At 47.0% G+C, this 20,521-nt stretch overlaps 1 protein-coding gene and 1 non-coding gene across 27 annotated transcripts in view; both read left to right on the top strand.

Moving 5' to 3' along the window:
* The window catches only part of Gtf2i (general transcription factor IIi), a 97,799-nt gene that overhangs the window by 24,864 nt on the left and 52,414 nt on the right, over window positions 1-20,521 (top strand). For all 26 annotated transcript variants that reach the window (XM_076560569.1, XM_076560584.1, XM_076560582.1 and 23 more), the window contains exons 2-6: window positions 925-1,028; window positions 2,273-2,411; window positions 8,484-8,618; window positions 12,158-12,341; window positions 12,489-12,517. In XM_076560569.1, the coding sequence (XP_076416684.1) occupies window positions 930-1,028; window positions 2,273-2,411; window positions 8,484-8,618; window positions 12,158-12,341; window positions 12,489-12,517 (586 nt within the window). In that variant the 5' untranslated portion in view covers window positions 925-929. The remainder of the gene's footprint in view (window positions 1-924; window positions 1,029-2,272; window positions 2,412-8,483; window positions 8,619-12,157; window positions 12,342-12,488; window positions 12,518-20,521) is intronic.
* LOC121825574 (small nucleolar RNA SNORA79) lies at window positions 14,030-14,171 on the top strand. The gene has a single exon (XR_006067898.1). It is a non-coding gene; the product is annotated as a small nucleolar RNA SNORA79 (small nucleolar RNA).

Genomic DNA, 20,521 nt, shown 5'->3' with positions numbered 1-20,521 from the left:
TCGAGGCCAGCCTGGGCTACCAAGTGAGTTCCAGGAAAGGTGCAAAGCTACACAGAGAAACCCTGTCTCGAAAAACAAACAAACAAACAAAAAAGAATGTAAGAGTATAATCCCAAATGTGGAATGGCTGAATTACATAATCTCTATCACCACCACCACCACCACCACCACCACCACGACCACCACCACCACCTCTTCTTCCTCCTCCTCCTCCTCCTCCTCTTCCTCCTCCTCCTCCATCCCCAGAATGTTTCTCCATGTCGCCTTGGCGGTCCTGGAACTTGCTCTGTGGACCAGGCTGGCCTTGAACTCACAGATCTACCTGCCTTTGCCTCTTGAGTGCTGGGATTAAAGGTGTGCACCACCACTGTCCAGCAATTTCAAGGGTTCTAAGCCTTCTACATCTTTCCCTGTGGTTACTAGTTTATAACTTTTTGTTGTTTGAAGTTTAGCTGAGCCTTCTTGCTGATACTGTAGTACCAAAAACTAGCTCTGAAGTGAGTAATGCGCTGTGTTACAGAGTTCTGGGTGCTACCCAGTGCCCTGCATCCTGTTCCCTTCCTAGAGAGAAGCGGCTTCGCCCAGCCTCAGTACCGCCATCTGTTCCTCCTGTCAGTGCACACAGGGGAGAGGCAGAAAGTTGGTTGCTTTCCTGGGAATTGGATCATGAAGCATGGCGCTCTCCCTAGAGAGCATGTCACTGGGCCTGGCCATCATCTGGGTTTAGTTGGGATGTGATGCTAAACTAATTTTATGGAAATGACACAACGTGGAAAGTTAAGCATGTATCTTCTCTTAAAGGAAAAGAGTTTGGGCAGATATGAAGCTCTGAGTGCCGTGGGCTGGGCTGGATCCCTGGGGATGCGTGGAGAATCGGTCATGGCGGGTTTCCCACATTCACTTTCTGGTGTTTCTCTTGTGCAGGAATCATGGCCCAAGTAGCGATGTCCACACTACCTGCTGAAGATGAGGAGTCCTCGGAGAGCAGAATGGTGGTGACGTTCCTCATGTCTGCCCTGGAGTCCATGGTGAGACACTGGTTGTTCATTGTTGCATAGGATTGGGCTTCTAGACAAAACGCTTGTGTTCCTATGAAACATTAATTTAATTAATTATTTTTATTGCATTGCTGGGGATTAAACCTAGGACATTGCCTTTGCTAGGCCAGCACTCGACTGCTCTGCAGCACCCTAGGCCTTTTTAAAGCCAGCTGACCATGCACTTTTTGATCATTGTGTCTCAGTTGCTCCAAAATGCTAGGATTATGGTAGGCAAGCCCTCTACCAACTGAGCCACATCCTCCCACTCCAAGATTTGAGCTTTCAAGTCGTATTTTATTGCTGTGTGTTCGAACATTATGTTGCTGGGGGAAGCTAGGCGTGGCTCCAGCATTGTGCTATATCCTACACATCTTGGCCCTCAGATTCTTAAAAATACTTGATCTCAGCTGGGCGGTGGTGGCGCACGCCTTTAATCCCAGCACTCGGGAGGCAGAGGCAGGCGGATCTCTGTAAATTCGAGGCCAACCTGGTCTACAGCGCGAGTTCCAGGACAGGCTCCAAAACAACACAGAGAAACCCTGGCTCAAACACACACACACACACACACACACACACACACACACACACACACACACACACACACGCAAAATCTCACTGGAGTAGCTTTAGAAAAGTCAATCAGAAACTGAGTAGGACCCTAACGTTTGGAAACCAAGGCAGGAGGATCTTGTGTCCTAGCATAGTTTGGGCATATAATGAGCCCTATTGCAGTATACCAAGAAATACTCCAAAGAAGCAAGAAATCTTAGGAGTGGAATTGCAGAGTGGCCGTATGAGGGGGCCTCAGGTCTCCTCTCAGGATGGTGGCACTAATTCTCTGGCTGCTCTTGACCAGCATCACCTCAGTGGGTCTAGAGTCCCAGTCCTTCCCAGTGTAGCAGCAGCGACCCTTTGGACCCTGCTCTGCCGCCGCAGGCCTCGCACGTGCAGGTCTGCAGATCTGAGCCTGTTCCTGAGGAGTCGGACTTCAACCCACAAAGGATTTCTGCTTTTGTGGTTGTTCTTATTTTGTTTTGTCTTTGGTTTCTAGACAGGGTTTTTCTGTGTAGTTTTGGTGCCCATCCTGGATCTCGCTCTGTAGACCAGGCTGGCCTCCAACTCACAATATTAAGATGAGTTTAGATTGTTAGTGTTAGATTTTTAGATTTAACTAGAAAGCAATGGTACTTAAATCGCTACGTGTACTCTGACTTTGACTGTTTCGGTTTCAGTGTAAAGAGCTGGCCAAGTCCAAGGCTGAGGTGGCCTGCATCGCCGTGTACGAGACGGACGTGTTTGTTGTTGGAACTGAGAGAGGACGTGCTTTTGTCAATACCAGAAAGGATTTCCAAAAAGATTTTGTAAAATATTGTAAGTGGAGTGTTTTTATCTTGTGTAGCTTGTACATTTTAAATATCATTATTTCTGGATAAGACGTCTCAGACTTTGAAAGAGTGAGTTATGCCAGAAAGAGACAAGAGACGTTCTGACTTGTTTGTAGGCGTGGTTGGGGACAAGTCACCGAGGTGGTCACATCAAAGGAAGTATGAGGAGGGTGCTGGCAGGTGTCTGGGCTAGCTGAGTGCATTTGCTGCAAGAGTGGACGGGAGCTGAACAACTCTGGACGATAAGACCAAGCTGCAGAGATCGAGGGAGGGCGAAGCCTAAGGCTCCAGGCCTGTTAAGGGACAGACCCTGGCTTGGGTTTTTAACAGGGCTCCTTGGTGTCCCCTTGCCCCTCCTGGTCCTGTTTAGACAGCAGCCTCCAAGCCGCCCCTGCTCTTTCTCTTCACATGGTCTTCTGGGTACAAGAAGCTGGCATCTCAGGGCCTGCCTACCTACGTTCCTCTAACCTCTCTCCTTTCTCCTGCTCTTGGGGGACGGGGTAGTGACCTCTGGCTGCTTCGTGGTGGAGTCTGTGGGTGGGGTGTAGGTCCAAGAGAACGAGCACTCTTATGAGGTGTCTCCTGGGGCAGGTTCAGGTGTGGCCGCATTGTGGTGGGCAATGTCTCTCAGTCTCCATCTTCAGAACCAACTGTAGAAGCAGAGGGAGTGGAGGAGAGAGCGCTAGAGGTTAGTAGAGTGTAGCCCTGTGGGGACATTGTTCCCAGGGAAGTCCTGTATCCCACTAGCCATCCGTCCAGGCTGGTCTCGAGGGATGAGGCCAGGCTCTGCTCTCAGGTATTTTGGTAACTGTTGGAGTGGCTAGCGTCACAGTGTGAGGCCCCTCCATAGGGCTTTTACAGAAGAAGTTTAACCATCAATTGGTCGGCAAGTAGGCCCTGCAGTGTTGAACTGAGCTAAGGCCATGATGTCCTATTATCCGAGTAGCATTTTTCTTATCCAGAAGAAAATCACTAGAGAGAAATAGTTGCCTAAATAACCTCTCATATGGATTTAAGCCTAATGCCCAGGGAATGTGATTCCTTAAACCATTAAAGAAAGATGCCAGTGGGTGGTGGTGGCACACACTTTTAATCCCAGTAGTCAGGAGGGCTACACAGAGAAACCCTGTTTTGGAAAAAACAAATAAAAAAAACCATGCCAACCATTCAACTCCATGGCTATATTTTCCTGCTTGGGTGATAAAGACCACACAGGTAGCAAGTCACATTTATATTTTTTTTACTGTCAAGGTCACTTGAGGATCTGGTCCACAGGATCAGATGGGCTTGAGAGGAACCCCTGTCTCCTCTAGCCTGCCTTTTAGCAGTTGTTCCATCTATGTGAGGAAAGTCAAAGGCCTCACTTGACCGTGGCTTAAAATCAGGGAGGGAACTTTTCTTCTGTATTGACCCTCCTCTGTGTAGATTGGACACTGCTTAGAGCTCACCAGACGGGCTCTCCATGGCCTCTCTAAACGAGAGAACAGGTGACACTACACATCTTTTTTTTTTTTTTCACACAGGGTTTCTCTGTGTACCTCCAGCTGTCCTGGAACTTACTCTGTAGACCAGGCTGGCCTCGATTTTAAGAGATCTGCCTGCCTCTGCCTTCTGAATGCTGGGATTAAAGGTGTGCATCACTATGCCCAGCTGTGACTACCTACAATTATAAAATATTTTGAGAGATGCCCTAGTCCTGGGACCTATTGACTTTGGAAGGCAAGGCAAAAAGTAGTCTCCCTTTTCATCCCTCTGACCACGTTAGTGTAGCCTCTAAATGGCAGTCACACACCCAGAAGGAATTACACCAGTCTGGCCCTTTTTTTTTTTTTTTTGGTTTTTTCGAGACAGGGTTTCTCTGTGTAGCTTTGCGCCTTTCCTGGGACTCACTTGGTAGCCCAGGCTGGCCTCGAACTCACAGAGATCCACCTGGCTCTGCCTCCCGAGTGCTGGGATTAAAGGCGTGCGCCACCACCGCCCGGCCAGTCTGGCCCTTTTAACTACTATGAACTATTTAGATAAAGCTTGGGCAAAAATGAAACAAATAAACTTGGATTCTGTAAGCCAGTCCTTGTAATTGTTACTGAGAGTAGACCAGTGACAGACTTGACATCAGTGTTTTGAACTTTGACCTTTTGTATCCCTTATTTGTTTGTTTGTTTGTTTATTTACTTATTTATGTTTGGTTTTTCGAGACAGGGTTTCTCTGTAGCTTTGGGCCTCTCCTGGAACTCACTCTGTAGCCCAGGCTGGCCTCGAACTCACAGAGATCCTCCTGCCTCTGCCTCCCAAGTGCTGGGATTAAAGTCGTGCGCCACTGCCGCCCCGCTGCATCCCTTTTATAACTTGTTCAGACTCTGGTAATTTGCTTAAGTTTCCCAGCTTTTTTCTCTGGAGAGGCATCCAGCCATCTGTGAGACAGATAACATTAACAAATGAGCAGTCAGCAAGCCTGGCTGTGGGGATCTTTCACAGGTTGCTGCAGCTGACGTCATGGCAGTTGTTTGGCTTGGAAGATAGTGCTATGTAGTACCATCTTAATAAAACCACGTTGGAACTAAACTACACACACGATAAATCAGTAGTACCTGTGTACATACGTAGGTACGTACTGTTAGGGTCTCTTCCCAGGTAAACCTTCGTGAAAACACAAGGCAATCTTTTATAGTACACAGAGTGATCTGCCCTAAGGGTGCTTCAGGTTCTGAAGGGGTGTAAGTAACGGATACCCGAAAGGCGTTTGTTCCTTTGTAAAACCTGATGGCTGACACTGGGAGTCCGGTGACAACCAGCTGGACCCAAGCACCTGGCCGACTTCCTTATAGTCAGCGTAGAGCGTAGATTTTTGCAGATGAGTCTGATCACCTGTTGGGTCTTACATTGGGAATGGCAGGCATTGATAAGCTTTCCTTTCAGAGTCTAACTTTTATGAGGTTATGAGTGAGTGGCACTCTTAGTTACTGTCTCCCCCCCAAAAAAAAACACCATGACCAAGGCAGCTTATACAAAGAAGCATTTAATTGGGGGCCTGCTTAGAGTTTCAGAGGGTTATAGTCCATGATCGGCATGGCAGGGAGAGTGGCTGCATGCATGCAGGCATGCAGGCATTGGTGCAGTAGCTGAGAGCTCACATCTTATCTGCAAGCTGCAGGCAGACAAGAGACTGAGACGGACCGACTGAGATTGGGCCTGAGCCTGGCAGGGGCTTTTGTAACTTCAAAGCCCACCCCCACTGACACACCTCCTCCAATGTGGCCACACCTCCTAATCCTTCCCAAACAGTTCCACCAACTGGGGACTAAAGATTCAATCATGTGACCCTATGGGGGCCGTTCTCATTCAAACTACCACAGCTGGTAAACACCCACGATCAAAAGGAGGGTCGAGCTAATAGAAGTATCTGCCTTTATCTGTGTCTAACCTGACTAGACTTGGGGTGACCAACTGCTTGGAAGCTTGGCACACCCTCTCTTCAGACTGTGCTAATGAGAAGGCTCTGTGGATGTGGTGTGTCCAAACTGCAAGGGAAACGTCCCATGGGATATTGGGTGGTTGCCTCCCTCCCACCTAAAGGTCTGAGGGTCTAATTCTGCCCAGTGTGTGAGCAGCTGAGGGGCGACTTCAAAGAGTCTTGGAACTTGTTTGCCCCGTTTGCAGTGAGATAGAGAAGAAAGAAACTGAAGTCTTGAGCATGGCTTGACCAGTCTGTCAACGGGAAGCAGCTGGTGTGATCTGGTCTCTCCCAGGGAGAGGCCAGACTTTGTAGGATTACCACACCTACCATGGAGGTCTCCTGCCCTCTCCCAGGTTCCTCCTTTAGCCTTCCTTAGGAGTCATATTGTGGTCTTGTCCCCTGGCAATGGAGAATCAGGTCCAGGTCTCCTTGAACTGTTTCCCAAGATATTTATGATAGCACCCATGCTCAGAACACTTGGTTAAAGCACACAGCTCTGACAGGCATTAGAAGCCCCGGTTACTGAATCCACTAAGCACATGCTATGTGATAAGACATTTCTAGGGATCTGTAACTCACCCAGTTTCGTAGAACTGGAGACCACCAGATGCAAACAGGGAGGCAGGTAAGCTCCAGTCCTGTAGGCGTGATCTCGAGCATCTTGGAGAGAGGCACTGCCACTTGCTGGGCTTTCCCAGGGGCGGGGTCTGGAGAGAGAAAGGTATGGCCGAGGTGAGGCTTCCACCTAACCTCTCATCACATTCCTGCCTGATCTCCAGATGGGCAGCCTGAAGGCCTTTGGAGGTGACAGCTCCTGGTAGTGCCAAGTTTCACACCCGTGACATGGCTTGAGTCAAGTGTCTTCCTACCGAAACAAGTTACAAGCAGCTCATGGGTCCTTTTAGACTTGGCGTCAAGGTTTCAGGCACATAGCGGGCCTGCATTTGGCCAGTGCTTCTCTGCCCATTTTCAGCAGCAATGGCTTTTCAGATCCACCTTCCTTATTGTGTCTCACTGACAAGAGGCCAGGAGGTCACGGTTGTAACAAGCAGAACCTGTAACATAGAAAGCAGTCACAGAGAGGGAGATGCCTCAGCGGGAGAGGTCTGCAGCTGTCCCTGGTGGGACAGAGAGTGACTGTGCTCTGATCTCTGCCCAGGCCAGGCCCAGGCCCAGGGGCTGGTTTAGGAGGTGGAAAGGCAGCATTGGGACCAGTGTAACTAGGTGCTGGACCCTTAGGAGAGTCATTCCAGGTGCTCAGGACACAGTGGCCTGATTTGAAGCCACCAGGTTATCTAAGCTGGAAAAGTGACAGCTCTTTACATCCGCAACAGGGAGAAGCCTAGGACTAGGACCCAAGCTGGGTGTTGTATAGGGTCCTGGGTCCTCCCTATCCCCACTGCCCCTCTTTAGATCCCAGAGTGCGGGGATTACAGGAGCGCTGGGGATCGAACCCAGAGCTTCCTGCATGGTTGTCAAGTGCCAGCTGAGCTGTGTTCCCTGCCCTGTTCCCTTGGGATACCGTCTCATGTGGCAGCCCTGGCTGGCCACCAAATCTCCAGCGCTCTCTCACTCTATTTATTTTTATTTTATGTGCATGTGTGTCTGTATACCACATGCGTGCAGCACCCACCAAGGCCGGAAGAGGGCATTGGAGTCCCTGGAACAGGTGTTTCAGAGGGTTTTAAGTTCCTAACGGATGCTGGGAATTCAACCTGTATCCCCAGTCCACCTGCCTCAGCCTCCCCAAGAGCTGGGATTACAGGTGTAAACCACCTAGCCCAGCTAATTTTATTTTTACTATATTTATTTATTTTTGGTTTTTCAAGACAGGGTTTCTCTGTGTAACAGAGCCCTGGCTGCCCTGGAACTCACTCTGTAGTTGTGGAGTTGGCCTGCCTCTGCTCCCCAAGTGCTGGGATTAAAGCCTTGTACCACCGCACCGAGCTCTAAGTTTTTGTTTTTAAATTTCCCCTCATTCCTTTCCTCCCTGAATTTTCATAACGAATTATGTTAGGATGTAGTGCCTGGGCGTGGTGGGTCATGCCTGTAAACCAGCACTTAGAAGACCAAGGCAGAAGGACTACCAAGAGTTCAAGGCCATTGGTGGCTACATTGAAGCAAGGCTAGGTGATTTAGTGGTACCTTATCTCCAAAAGGGAGGAGGGGAGGCAGAAAGTTAGGAAGGCTGGAAGAAAAAGGCGTAATAAAACTATTCTTCCTAAAGGTCAAGTGGTAAGTTGGTGGTTGTGCTAGTTAGTGTGTGTCACCTTGATACTAACCAGTTCCCAAGGAAGAAGGAACCTCACTTGAGTGATTGCCCCCAGCAGATTGCCCTGTGGTCACATCAGTAGGGGCCTTTTCTTGATTGATGATTAATATGGGCGGGTCCAGCCCACTGTGGGCGGCGCCACCCCTGAGCAGGTGGTTCTCAGTTGTCTAAGAAAGCAGGCAGAGAAGGCAGCAAGCAACATCCCCCATGACCTCCGCTGTCACTGCCCTCAGTGACGTCAACGGTTTTCCTGCCATGATGGTGTTTATTGCGGCAACAGAGACAAACTGGGACAGTGGATGTGAGCCTTTGCCCCACTGGTTATTTTACAGGCGTTGAGGAAGAGGAAAAGGCAGCCGAGATGCATAAGATGAAATCTGCAACCCAGCCGAATCGGATGAGTGTGGACGCTGTGGAGATTGAAACACTCAGGAAAACGGTGGAGGATTATTTCTGTTTTTGCTATGGTAAAAGCACAACACTTTGCCATTTAAGAAAAGTGCATTCTATAATGGTATTTCCTTCTTTTAAAAAATTGTGTTTTACAAAAAAAAAAAAAATGGCTGGGGCGGTGGTGGCGCACGCCTTTAATCCCAGCACTCGGGAGGCAGAGCCCGGCGGATCTCTGTGAGTTCGAGGCCAGCCTAGGCTACCAAGTGAGTTCCAGGAAAGGCGCAAAGCTACACAGAGAAACCCTGTCTCGAAAACAAAACAAAACAAAACAAAAAAATTGTGTTTGTGTGTACGCACGTGTGCATTTATGGGTGTGAAGGCCAGGACAACTTGATGGAGTTGGTTTACTCTCAGCTTTGTGTGGATTGGGAGATTGAACTCAGGTTTGTGCAGGAGTTCCTGTCTCTTCCTCTGGGCAGCCTCCCTGGTCAGTAAGATGCATTTTCTTTCTTTCTTTCTTTCTTTCTTTCTTTCTTTCTTTCTTTCTTTCTTTCTTTCTTTCTTTCTTTCTTTCTTTCTTTCTTTCTTTCTTTCTTTCTCTCTCTCTCTCTCTCTCTCTCTCTCTCTTTCTTTCTTTCTTCCTTTCTTCCTTTCTTCCTTTCTTTCTTCCTTCCTTTCTCTCTCTCTCTCTCTCTCTCTCTCTCTCTCTCTCTCTCTCTCTTTCTTTCTTTCTTTTGTTTTTTGAGACAGGGTTTCTCTATGTAGTTTTGGTCCCTGTCACAGAGATCCGCCTGGCTCTGCCTCCTGAGTGCTGGGGATTAAAGGTGTGCATCACCACTGCCCGGCAAGATACATTTTCTAAATGGTGGATTTTATAATTGATTTGACATTCATATAGCATACTTGTACAAATTGAGTAGATTCATTTGTGTATTTAAGAGATTAAGTCAAAAGAATTCAGAAATACATATAACTTACTTATTTTTTTTTTTTTCCATTATTGGGCTGGCATGGTGGCATGTGAGTGGACCTCTGTGTTTCAGGCCAGTCTGGTCTACATAGTGAGAACCTATCTCAGAAGACAAAAAGAAAAAATAATCAGCTACAAATTTCATTGTTCTTCTTGTGCGTATGTGTCTGGGAGGGGCTTGCGCCTGCATGTTGTAGTGTGCATGAGGAGTTCAGAGGGCAACTTCGTGGATTCAGTGCTCCCCCAGTATGTGAGGTCTGGGTTCAGACTCGAGCAACAAGGCTTGCATGGCGAGGACCTTGATCCTTTGAGCCATTCGACTGGCCCGAGAGTTCCTTGTTTTTGGCATCAGTGCTTGTCCTCAACTCTCTGCACAACCCCTCTGCCTTTGTCCCATCATATGGCACAACCAATCGTACTGTCATCTTCATAATTTGTTTTGGTCTGGGGGTGAACCCTGCGCCTCACTAAGCAATTGATTGACAACTGAAATGCGTCCATCCTTAGCCCGATTTTTTTTTTTTTTTTGTATGACAGGGTCTCAATAATCCTCATTCTTGTCAGCGCAGGCAGGCTTTGAACATTCCTTGATCCTCCTGCCTCAGTCTTCCACTTAGTTGGGCTTATGGATACACCATGCTGGCTGGAGTGAGGCCTGTTGTGCATTTTGTATTCTGGGCCTTTGGTTTGATTTCAGCTTCCGGAATTAGCTGTCATGGGGATTGACGTAGTGTTTCAGAGTGTTACTGGAAATTCTATTTTAAGTTAGTGTTGAAGTCAGAGACTGTGAGAAAAATCAGACTGCCACTTACTGATCTCTGGCAAGCTGTTTTTATATATTTATTTGCTTTTTTATTTTTATTTTTTTCTTTCTCTGTGTAGCCCTGGTTATCTTGGAACTCACTCTGTAGACCAGACTGCCTCAAACTCAGAGATCCTCCTGCCTCTGCCTCCTGAGTGCTAGTGCACCGCCATGCTCTGCTTGTGATAAGCTCTTGACTGGTTACTTTGTATGTGTGTCTGTAGAGGGGGTATATGTGTGCAGATGTGTATCCGGTGAGTCTGTGGAGGGGTGTGTATGTGTGTGTGTGCATGCAGATGTGTACCCGGTGTGTCTGTGGAGGGGTATATGTGTGCAGATATGTACCCCGTGAGTGCATGTGGAGGGGTGTGTGTGTGTGCAGATGTGTGCCCCGTGTGTCTGTGGAGGGGTGTGTGTGCATGTATGTACCCAGTGAGTGAGTGCATGTGGAGGTCATGTGTCTTTGTCATCTCTCGCTACCTCATATTTCTTTGAGAAGTTTTTTAATATTTATATTTATAAATATTTTTAATATTTATTTATCATGATTGTACACACCTGTGTGTCTATGTCCTCGTACCCCACAGTGTTATCCCGCTCTCACCTGCTGAGCCATCTTGTCAACCCCCCTTTACTGATTTATTCAGTTAGAAGTTAAAATGTTTTTATTTGTATGACTTGTTTAACCTGCATATGTGTCTGTGTATCATGTGTGTCTGTGTACCGTGTGTGTGCCTGTTGTCTGTGGAGGCCAGAAGAGCATGTTGGATCCCTTGGAACTGGCCTTACAGATGGTGGTGAGTGGCATGTTGTGGAATATTAGTTGAAGATGTGTTACACTTGTTTATGCTGTGGTATATTTGTCTAATGGTGCAAAGATGTGTTGCATTCTTTTATGTTGCATTTGTTTAATTCTCTAAAGCTGTTACTTGCCTGCCTAAAATACCCACCTGATTGGTCTAATTAAGAGCTGAATGGCCAATAGCTAGGCAGGAGAAAGGGTAGGTGGAGCTGGCAGGAGAGAGAATAGCTAGGAGATATCTATGGAAAAGAAAAGAATGAGGAGGGAGAAAGGAGGAGAGGAGGACCCCAGGTGCCAGCCACACAGCCAGCCATGGAGTAAGAAGATAGGAGATATATAGAATAATGAAAGGTAAAGAGCCCAGAGGCAAAATGTAGTTAAAGAGAAACAGAATAATTTAAGTTAGAAAAGCTGGCTAGAAACAAGCCAAGCTAAGGCTGGGTATTTGTAAGTTAGAATAAGTCTCCATGTATTTATTTGGGAGCTGGGTGGTGGGTCCCCAAAGAGATAAAAACAACAACAGCGGCAGTGTGAGTGCTAGGACTCGAACTCAGGTCCTCTGGAAGAGCAGTGCTCTTAGCCACTGAGACATCTCTCCTGGCCCTGCCATCTTAGTTTTTTTTTTTTTTTTTTTGAGACAAGGTTTCTCTGTGTAGCCCTGGCTGTCCTGGAACTCACTTTGTAGACCAGACTGGACTTGAACTCACAGAGATCCACCTGCCTCTGCTTCCTGAATGCTGGGATTAAAGGCGTGTGCCACCACCACCATCTTACTTTGAGATTGGTCTTCTTACTGAATCTGGAGCTCACTGACTGCCTAGACTGGGTAGCCAGTGAATCCCATAATTCCCTTTTTTCAACACTGGGTTACAATGAGCCTGCCCTGCCCCGCTTTTTATGTGGGTGGTTGAGATCCAAATATGGGTCCTCATGGTTAAGTGGCCATCAGTTTACATACTGAGTTATCTTCCCAGCGGCAGTGATTGAGTTTTTAATTGTGACCCTGGGGTCATGCTAATTCCATGTTTTCCTTCCATAGGAAAAGCTTTAGGCAAATCCACAGTGGTCCCTGTGCCGTATGAGAAGATGCTACGTGACCAGTCAGCTGTGGTGGTACAAGGGCTTCCTGAGGGAGTTGCCTTCAAGCACCCTGAACATTACGACCTTGCAACCTTGAAGTGGATTTTGGAGAACAAGGCGGGGATCTCGTTCATCATTAAGAGGTGAGGTGCCTTCCCCTCTGATACCCACATACTTAGTACATACGTGTTGACCGGATCTGTACAGCTGTGCAATCCAGATGCTGTCTGTGTGCTGCTTATGCTAGTCTTGGGTTTTCATAGGTGGTTTTGTCTTTTGTTTTTATGCAGACCTTTCCTTGAACCGAAGAAACACCTTGGTGAGTACATTCCTTTGTTTACACCTTAGCCTGCTGGATTCCTGATTATTGTCTTTGATTTTCTTTGAGTCAGTGATGTAAGACGTTTCTGAGTCAGGGTTAGTGAAAAACCTGTGGCAGCTCACTGAGGTAACTAAGTGGAGGCTACGTGGTGTTTCCATTTCCCGGGTCCCTCTTCCTCTTCCAGATCCTAAGAGTGACTGGTGAGTGAGTATCACTGGAAAGGCAGAGCAGTGCTGAAGGCAGGCGTGTGTTCACCACTGACTGTAGTATGTACACCTTTGAGTGTTGCTCATGTGTTAGGAGATGTCAGTGGCTGTCAAGTGACCGTGACCAAAAATGTAACGTCCCTACGTCAGAGCTGCTGAGAGGATTTGAGGAAGATCACTGCAGGACTGTTACAGCAGGGCTTCGTCTGGGGTGGGCTGGCCATTCCACTTAAGTAAGGCAATGAACAGGAGACAGTGGTTCCTTCAAGCCAGGTCCACTTGACATGCTGTAGATGTAGCCAACAGTCTTATTAAATAAGAAACAGAGAACCAATGTAAAAGAGAAAGCCAAGAGGTCAGAGCTCAGAGCTAAAATCTCACCCTTCCTCCTGTGGTGGTCCTACTTCTCCGAAAGAGACCTACTTCCTGTGTGTATGTCTTTACATAGTCTTTCTGTTCTGCTTTCTCATTGGTTGTAAACCCAAACACGTGACTGCCTCGTCACTGCCTGTATGTACAGCCCCCCAGGTCTTAAAGGCGTGTGTCTCCAATGCTGGCTGTATCCCTTAACACACAGAGATCTACCTAGCTCTTCTACCAAGTGCTGGGATTAAAGGCGTGTGCTACCACCGCCACACTCTTGCTATGGCTCTATTAGCTCTGACCCCCGGGCAACTTTATTCATTAACATACCATTAAAATCACATTTCAGTACAAATAAAATACCACTATAACATGCCATGTTAGTAGTGTGTGTGTAGGGGGTGGGGTGGGGTTAGGATTTATTTTTCATGTATACAGTGTTCTGGCATGTACATGCCAGAAGAGGGCACCAAATCTCACTGTAGATGGCTGTGAGCCACCATGTGGTTGCTGGGAACTCAGGATCTCTGGAAGAGCTGCTGGTGTTCTTAACCTCTGAGCCATCTCTCCAGCCCCGTGTGTATGTATTTTTAAAGTTTTATTTATCTATTTATTTTTTAAAGTTTTATTTTTATTTGTGTGTGTCCATGGAGGCCAAAGAGAAGGCATCAGATTGCCTGGAGCTGGAGTTGTGGGCAGTTGTGAGCTGTCTGTTGTGGCTGCTGGGATCTGAACTCGGGTCCACTGCAAGAGCAGTGTGCACTCTTAACCCTTGAAGTGAGTTGCTGGCCCCTACTTTTACTTTTAAAGGTGATACTCAGTACCATAGAAGACCTTTCTAGCACATAAAGATGGAAGGGAAAAGACACATGGATATGAGTACATGTGTGGGTGTGCACACGCACGCACGTGCACACACACAGCCTTTTTAAAAAAAATTTGATGCCTGTTCCTCCTACTGCCTTTAGCTATGGCTCTAGGGTTTTAGGTCATCATAAATTACATTGATTTTTTTCACTCAGAGAATATTAAGATATTGGGATTATCTATGTATTCTCTGAAATTTGCGGGATCAAACAGTCTTTTTTAAGTTGCGTGTTCTAGAATGTTGCTGCCTTCTTTTCTTTGTTATTTCAGAGTTTGGAAGTTATTTTTAGTTACTGAGATTTTTTTTGTGTGTGTGTGTGAGCTGTTTTCCTTTCTGTCCTTTAATTGCTTGGATTATGAGATGAAAATCAGAGATGTATAGTTCTTAATTGATACACATTTCTTTTTAATGTTTAAAATATTTTAAAATACATTTTTAAATATTAAAAATTTTCCTTTTGAAAAATTGTCTTTTTGATAATGTGTGTGCTTAGTTTATTAAGAATACAAAAGTGGGAATCTTCCCACAGTAGCCATAGTTTCTTTGGAATAAATATATTGCATCCCCCCCCAAAAAAAAAAAAAATCTGAGGTAGCTGGGCGATGGCGCACCAAAACTATACAGAGAACCCCTGTCTTGAAAAGCCAAAAAAAAAAAAAAAAAAATCTGAGGTAGTCAGCTTGTCCTTGGACACATTGTGAAGTCTAGGCTGGCCTTAGATGCCTCATCTTCCCACTAGGTGTGTGTAACTACATCTGACTTATACCTATTTTCTGGTAATTGAAAAAAATTAATTTGATCAGGTTTTTTTGTTTGTTTGTTTGTTTTTGAGACAGGGTTTCTCTGTGTAACAATCTTGGCTGTCCTGGAACTCACTCTGTAGACCAGGCTGGCATTGAACTCACAGAGATCCGCCTGCCTCTGCCTCCCAAGTGCTGGGATTAAAGGCGTGTGCCACCGCCGCTGGGCTGGATCAGTTTTATTAAGATGTAACTGACATATTTAAATGCACGTATTTTAGGAGTAGAAGACATGATTTTTAGCAGATGCACAGTCTGACCATTCGAAATCCGGGCTGGAACCCAGCAGAGTCTCGGGTCAGTGTGGGAGGTTGAGGTTGAGGTCAGTGTCCAGCACTGGAAAGGCAGCAACAGGTCGATTCTTGTTTGGTTATTTGAGCCAGCGTGGCCTCAACAGCCCCAAACCTCAGCCTCTCCTCTGGTGCCGGCCATTGTGGTCAGCACCGCCATGATGAACTCAGTGGTGGCCAGTCACTGACAAGCGCTGTCTCCAGTTCTGTGAATTGTCTTTTTGCTTGCTTGATGTTTTTTTTTTTTTTTTTTTTATTCATCTGATTTTCCATTATTTTGTGTGCATGGATGTCTGTATGTTTTCTTTGCAACCCCGGTGCCTGGTGTCTGGGGGAGCTCAGAAGGCCGCATCAGATTCCCTGGGACTAGCGTTACCTGTGGTTGTGAGGCAGTCCCCTAGTAGGTGCTGGGAATTGAACTCAGGACCTCTGTAAGAGCAACCAGTCCTCTTAACCACTGAGCCATCTCTCCAGCCCATTTGCTTGGTAGTTTCATTTGTTTGTTTGTTTGTTTGAGACAGGGTTTCTCTGTGTAGCCCTGGCTGTCCTGGAACTCACCGAGATCTGCCTGCCTCTGCCTCCCCAGGCTGGGACTGAAGGCGTGCACCACCACTGCCTGGCTCGTAGTTGTATTTTTTTTTGTGTGTGTGTTGGCACCATTATTATGTCTGTGTACTTGTGCACGTGTGGATCTGTGCAGATGCTAGAGTTAGCCGATACTGGATTATTCCACGCCATTCTCCTTGTATTTGAGACAGGGTCTCTCACTGACCTTGGTGCTCACCAGCCAGGTGAACTCCTAGCTCTGCCCTACTTCAGCTCCAGCTTTTATGAGGGTACAGGGGATCCAAACTCAGGTCTTTGTGCTTGTGTTACAGATCCTTAAGCTCCCGAACCATCTCCCCAGCGCCTAGTTTTACATTTAAAAAAATATTAAATTAAATGTATTTCATGGCAGGAGGGCACGTGTGCTACAGCACACGGTGGAGGTCAGAGGGCATCTGGCTGGACGTAGTTCTGTCTGTCGTAGATATTCTAGGGACCGAATGTGGGTTTTCAGGTTGGCAGCGAGTTCTGTCGCCTGCTGAGCTGTCTCGCGAGGCCCGGTCTGAATGTTTAGAGGAAATGGTTTTTCTCCGTTTGTCACTGTGCCCTGGATGTCTGTCTTCTCTGACGAGCTGTCGTTTGGGGGGTGGGAGGTGACTCAGTCCATGGTGCTTGCTCACCACTCATGCTGTGGGGTTGTATTGAAGAAAAAGAAGGAAGACATCACCTGCCCTTGGGACGTGGACCTTGGCCTTGCAAGTGTTCTTCTTCTCCAGGTTATAGCTCTTTAGCTCCTGGATCGAGTTCTTCCATTTCCAGTGGTGCTGGGACTGGAACCCAGGGTGTCTGTCGGTCGGTCGTTGCCAGTCAGGCGCTCACTGAGCGACACCTCCCAGATCTCCAGTCTATTTTGGGTTTGTGTATTTCAGAATGTAAAGGCATAAATTTGTCTCTGCATCTGGGTCTCCAGTGTTCCCGCAGCCGTCAGTGAGGAGCGCACTCTCTCTCTGCGTTGTCTTGGTAACTTTGCTGGAAGTCAGCTGACCCTGACTCTATTTCTATGGTTTCTTCTCAGCAAAAGTGCGAGTGAGTGAGCGAGCGAGCGAGCGAGTGTCCCTCTCCTTCCTGCCACAGTGTGCCCTTTGTTCCTGACCCTTTGGTCTGGCTAGGGTTAACACCTTAGCCAGAGGCCACCCTGATGTCTGTGCTGGGAGAGAACAGTCTGTAAGCTCCACATTGTTCTCCGTGTTAGGTGAACATTCCCCTTCGACCATTAAGAGGGAAGGCATCAGTGTGTGGGGTCCTTTTTAAGACTGAGAGAGAAGCCGAGTTGTTGCCCAGGCCTGCGATCCCAGCACTCAGGTACTGAAGCAGGAGGATGAAAAGTTTGAGGCCAGCACAGACTGAATGAAGAAAAATTCAGAGTATTTGTTAGGTTTAAAGTTTAATTATGGCCACAAAACTGGCACAGCCAGCCTGCAGGACAACTCAGCACGTAAAGGCACATGCTGCCAGGCCTAATGACTGAATTAATTCCTGGGACCCATGTAAATAAGCTGCATATATTAGAATGAATTTGTAGTACCAGCCCGGCGGTGGTGGCGCACGCCTTTTCAAGATATGGTTTCTCTGTGTAGTTTTGGTGCCTGTCCTAGATCTCGCTCTGTAGACCAGGCTGGCCTCCAACTCACAGGCTCTGCCTCCTGAGTGCTGGGATTAAAGGCATGTGCCACCACTGCCTGGCTTTGTTAATTTTTAAAAAGCAAACAGAGTGTATAACTTATTCTCAGATGGGGGGCAGCAATCTGGTTGTTTCTTTGTTGTGGGAGGCCAGCTCCCACCTTTTCTAGGGTTCTTAGGAAGAAGAGAGAGGGATAAGAAAATATCAGAGAGACCTAGCCACTGGATCCAGATAAATACTCAGCGGCCTCGAGGCTTTACTCAAAAGGCTTCTTATAACAATGCCAACTGAATTGTGAACTTAAAAATGGTTACAATTGCAAATATTATGTTCATTTAAAAAAATAAGGAGGAATGTAATCACCATACATTTTGATGGTATTGTGTTCCCCAAAATATTGTGTACTCTAATAAATTTATCTGGGGTCAGAGAACAGACAGCCACTAGATACAAAGGCTAGAAAATGGTGGCACTCACAACTTTAATCCTAGCATTCCAGAGATAGAAATCCCTCTGGATCTCTGTGAGTTCAAGGCCACATTGGAAATAGCCAAGCATGGTGACACACGCCTTTAATCCCAGAAAGCCAGCCTTTAATCCCAGGGAGTGGTGGTAGAAAGCAGAAAGATATATAAGGCGTGAGGACCAGAAACTAGAAGATTTTGGCTGGTTAAGCATTCAGGCTTTTGAGCAGTAATTCAGCTGAGACCCATTCCGGATGAGGACTCGGGGGGCTTCCAGTCTAAGGAAACGGGACCAGCTGGGGAACAGGCAAGGTGAGATAGCTGTGGCTTGTTCTGTCTCTCTGACCTTCCAGTATTCGCCCCAATAACTGGCCTTGGGTTTGATTTTATTAATAAGAACTTTTAAGATTCCTGCTACAATACATTATATGTGTGTATGAAATTGAAGACAGCAATGTTCTAAAATAGAAAGTGGTGATGGTGTCATAGACCGATGAGGATGCTCGACTAAAGTCTGTCAAACTGTGCAAACAGGCAAATTGTATACTATGTGAATTCTTGGTCAATAAAGATTTTATAAAACATAAAAAACCAAAAAAATTCCAAGGGGAGGGGCAAAGGGCCTCCCCCTTGCAAGATCAACGCACACCGTACAGCCAAGTGTAGACCCTTCCAAGCACCTGATAACCACATCTGTGGTCAAATCATCCCATTATACAGCCCTGCTGGGTAAAGCAAGCCCAGATTCTCTGACCTTGCGTAAATTCTCAAAAGGAAACCTCTGTGGGCACACACTTTTTTTTATTTTCTGACAGACTTTTGTGTGGCGTCTTATGACCTTTAGCTCATGGTCCTTTTGCCTTAGTCTCCCTAGTCTCCACAACCTAGTTGTGGTTACAGAAGACCACCATGCCCACCTGGGGATCCAATCGAGTTTTAAAAAGGGTTCTTTTGGAGCTGGGTATGTGGTTCGTGTTAGGTCAGGGTGAGACAGAGAGATCGTTTCTCACTGTGACCCATAGAGTGCATTCATGGCCAGCCTGGGCAACTTCATGGAATATGTACCAAAATAAGGAAGAAGGAGGCGCGAGAGCTTGTTCAGTGGGTAAGGCCTTGGCAGCCAAGTGCATGGTCTGAGCTCTACCCCTGGGACTCTCACAGTGGCAAGGACAGAACCAGTTCTTGCATGTTGTCCTCTGACTTTCACGTGGGTGCGTGGTATGTGCCTCCCAATACCCAACACACATAAGTAAATACATTTTTAAAAGTCAGAGATGAGCCGGGCGGTGGTGGCTCACGCCTTTAATCCCAGCACTCGGGAGGCAGAGGCAGGCGGATCTTTGTGAGTTCGAGGCCAGCCTGGGCTACCAAGTGAGTTCCAGGACAGGCGCCAAAGCTACACAGAGAAACCCTGTCTCGAAAAACCAAAAAAAAAAAAAAAAAAAAAAAAAAAAAGTCAGAGATGGCTGGGCACAGTGGCCAACGCCTTCAGTCCCAGCACTCGGGAGGCAGAGGCAGGTGGATCCGGGTGAGTTTAAAGCCAGCCTGGTCTACATGGTCATTTCCAGACTCGGCAGAGTTACATAGTGAGATCCTGTGTCAAAAATGAAACAAGATAAAACACGAAACAAGAGCTGGAGGCAGTTTTCTGGGTGGAGTTCTTGCCTAGAATCCCCCGACAGGCTGCAGATGGTCCTCCTAGGCAGAGCACTTGAGGGGGGACATAGGTTCAGTCCTCAGTACAGCTAAAACAAAACAAATGGAATCTTACTACTGGCTGTGGTGGTATTCTAATTGTACTGAAATGTGATTTTGATTGTATGTTAATAAATAAAGTTGCCCGGGGGTCAGAGCTATTAGAGCCATAGACAGAGTGTGGCGGTGGTGGCACACGCCTTTAATCCCATAGATCTCTGTGTGTTCAGGGATACAGCCAGCATTGGAGACATATGCCTTTAAGACCTGGGGGGCTGTACATTCAGACAGTAACGAGGCAGTCATGTGTTTGGGTTTACAACCAATGAGAAGGCAGAACAGCATACTATAAAAAAAAAACGAACAGACAGGATATAGCTCTCTTTCAGGAAGCTGGGACACCGCAGGCGGAAGGGTGAGATTTTAGCTCTGAGCTCTGACCTCTCGGCTTTCTCTTTTATATTGTTTCTGTGTTTCTTATTTAATAATACTCTTGATTACATCAACAACTGGCTTCAGGAGTTTTGATGCCTTTTAGAGGTGTGATTGACACGCAGTGAACTACAGAGTTGTAAAGTACACAGTATGGCCGGGCAGTGGTGGCGCACGCCTTCAATCACAGCATTCGGGAGGCAGAGCCAGGCGGATTTCTGTGAGTTCTAGGCCAGCCTGGTCTACAGAGCGAGATCCAGGAAAGGTGCAAAGCTACACAGAGAAACCCTGTCTCGAAGGAAAAAAAAGAAAAGTATACAGTATGATCAGTGTGGACCCTTGTGTGCCATATGACCCTTCATTACAACAAGCTCTGAGCATTTAAGTCCCACTTCGTGCCTGTTGAACCCCCAAGTTTTCATTGAGTCCTTTCCTGTCCCTGCAGGTTTACTGGAATTTCCAGATTCGCTTGCATGTATGTAGGTACACCATATTGCATGCCCAGTCCCCACAGAGGTTAGGACAGGGCATCAGTTACTCTGGAACTGGAGTTTTGGGTGGTTGTGGGCCATCATATGGGTGCTGGGAACCAAACCCAGGTCCTCTACAAGAGCAGCAAGTGCTCTTGACCATTGAGCCACATCAGCCCCAGCATT

This window comes from Peromyscus maniculatus, chromosome 23 (assembly GCF_049852395.1).
Source record: "Peromyscus maniculatus bairdii isolate BWxNUB_F1_BW_parent chromosome 23, HU_Pman_BW_mat_3.1, whole genome shotgun sequence".
NCBI classification, from domain to species: Eukaryota; Metazoa; Chordata; class Mammalia; order Rodentia; family Cricetidae; genus Peromyscus; species Peromyscus maniculatus.
The sequence above is the reverse complement of the archived record's forward strand: the minus strand, read 5'-3'. Positions and strand labels throughout refer to the sequence as shown.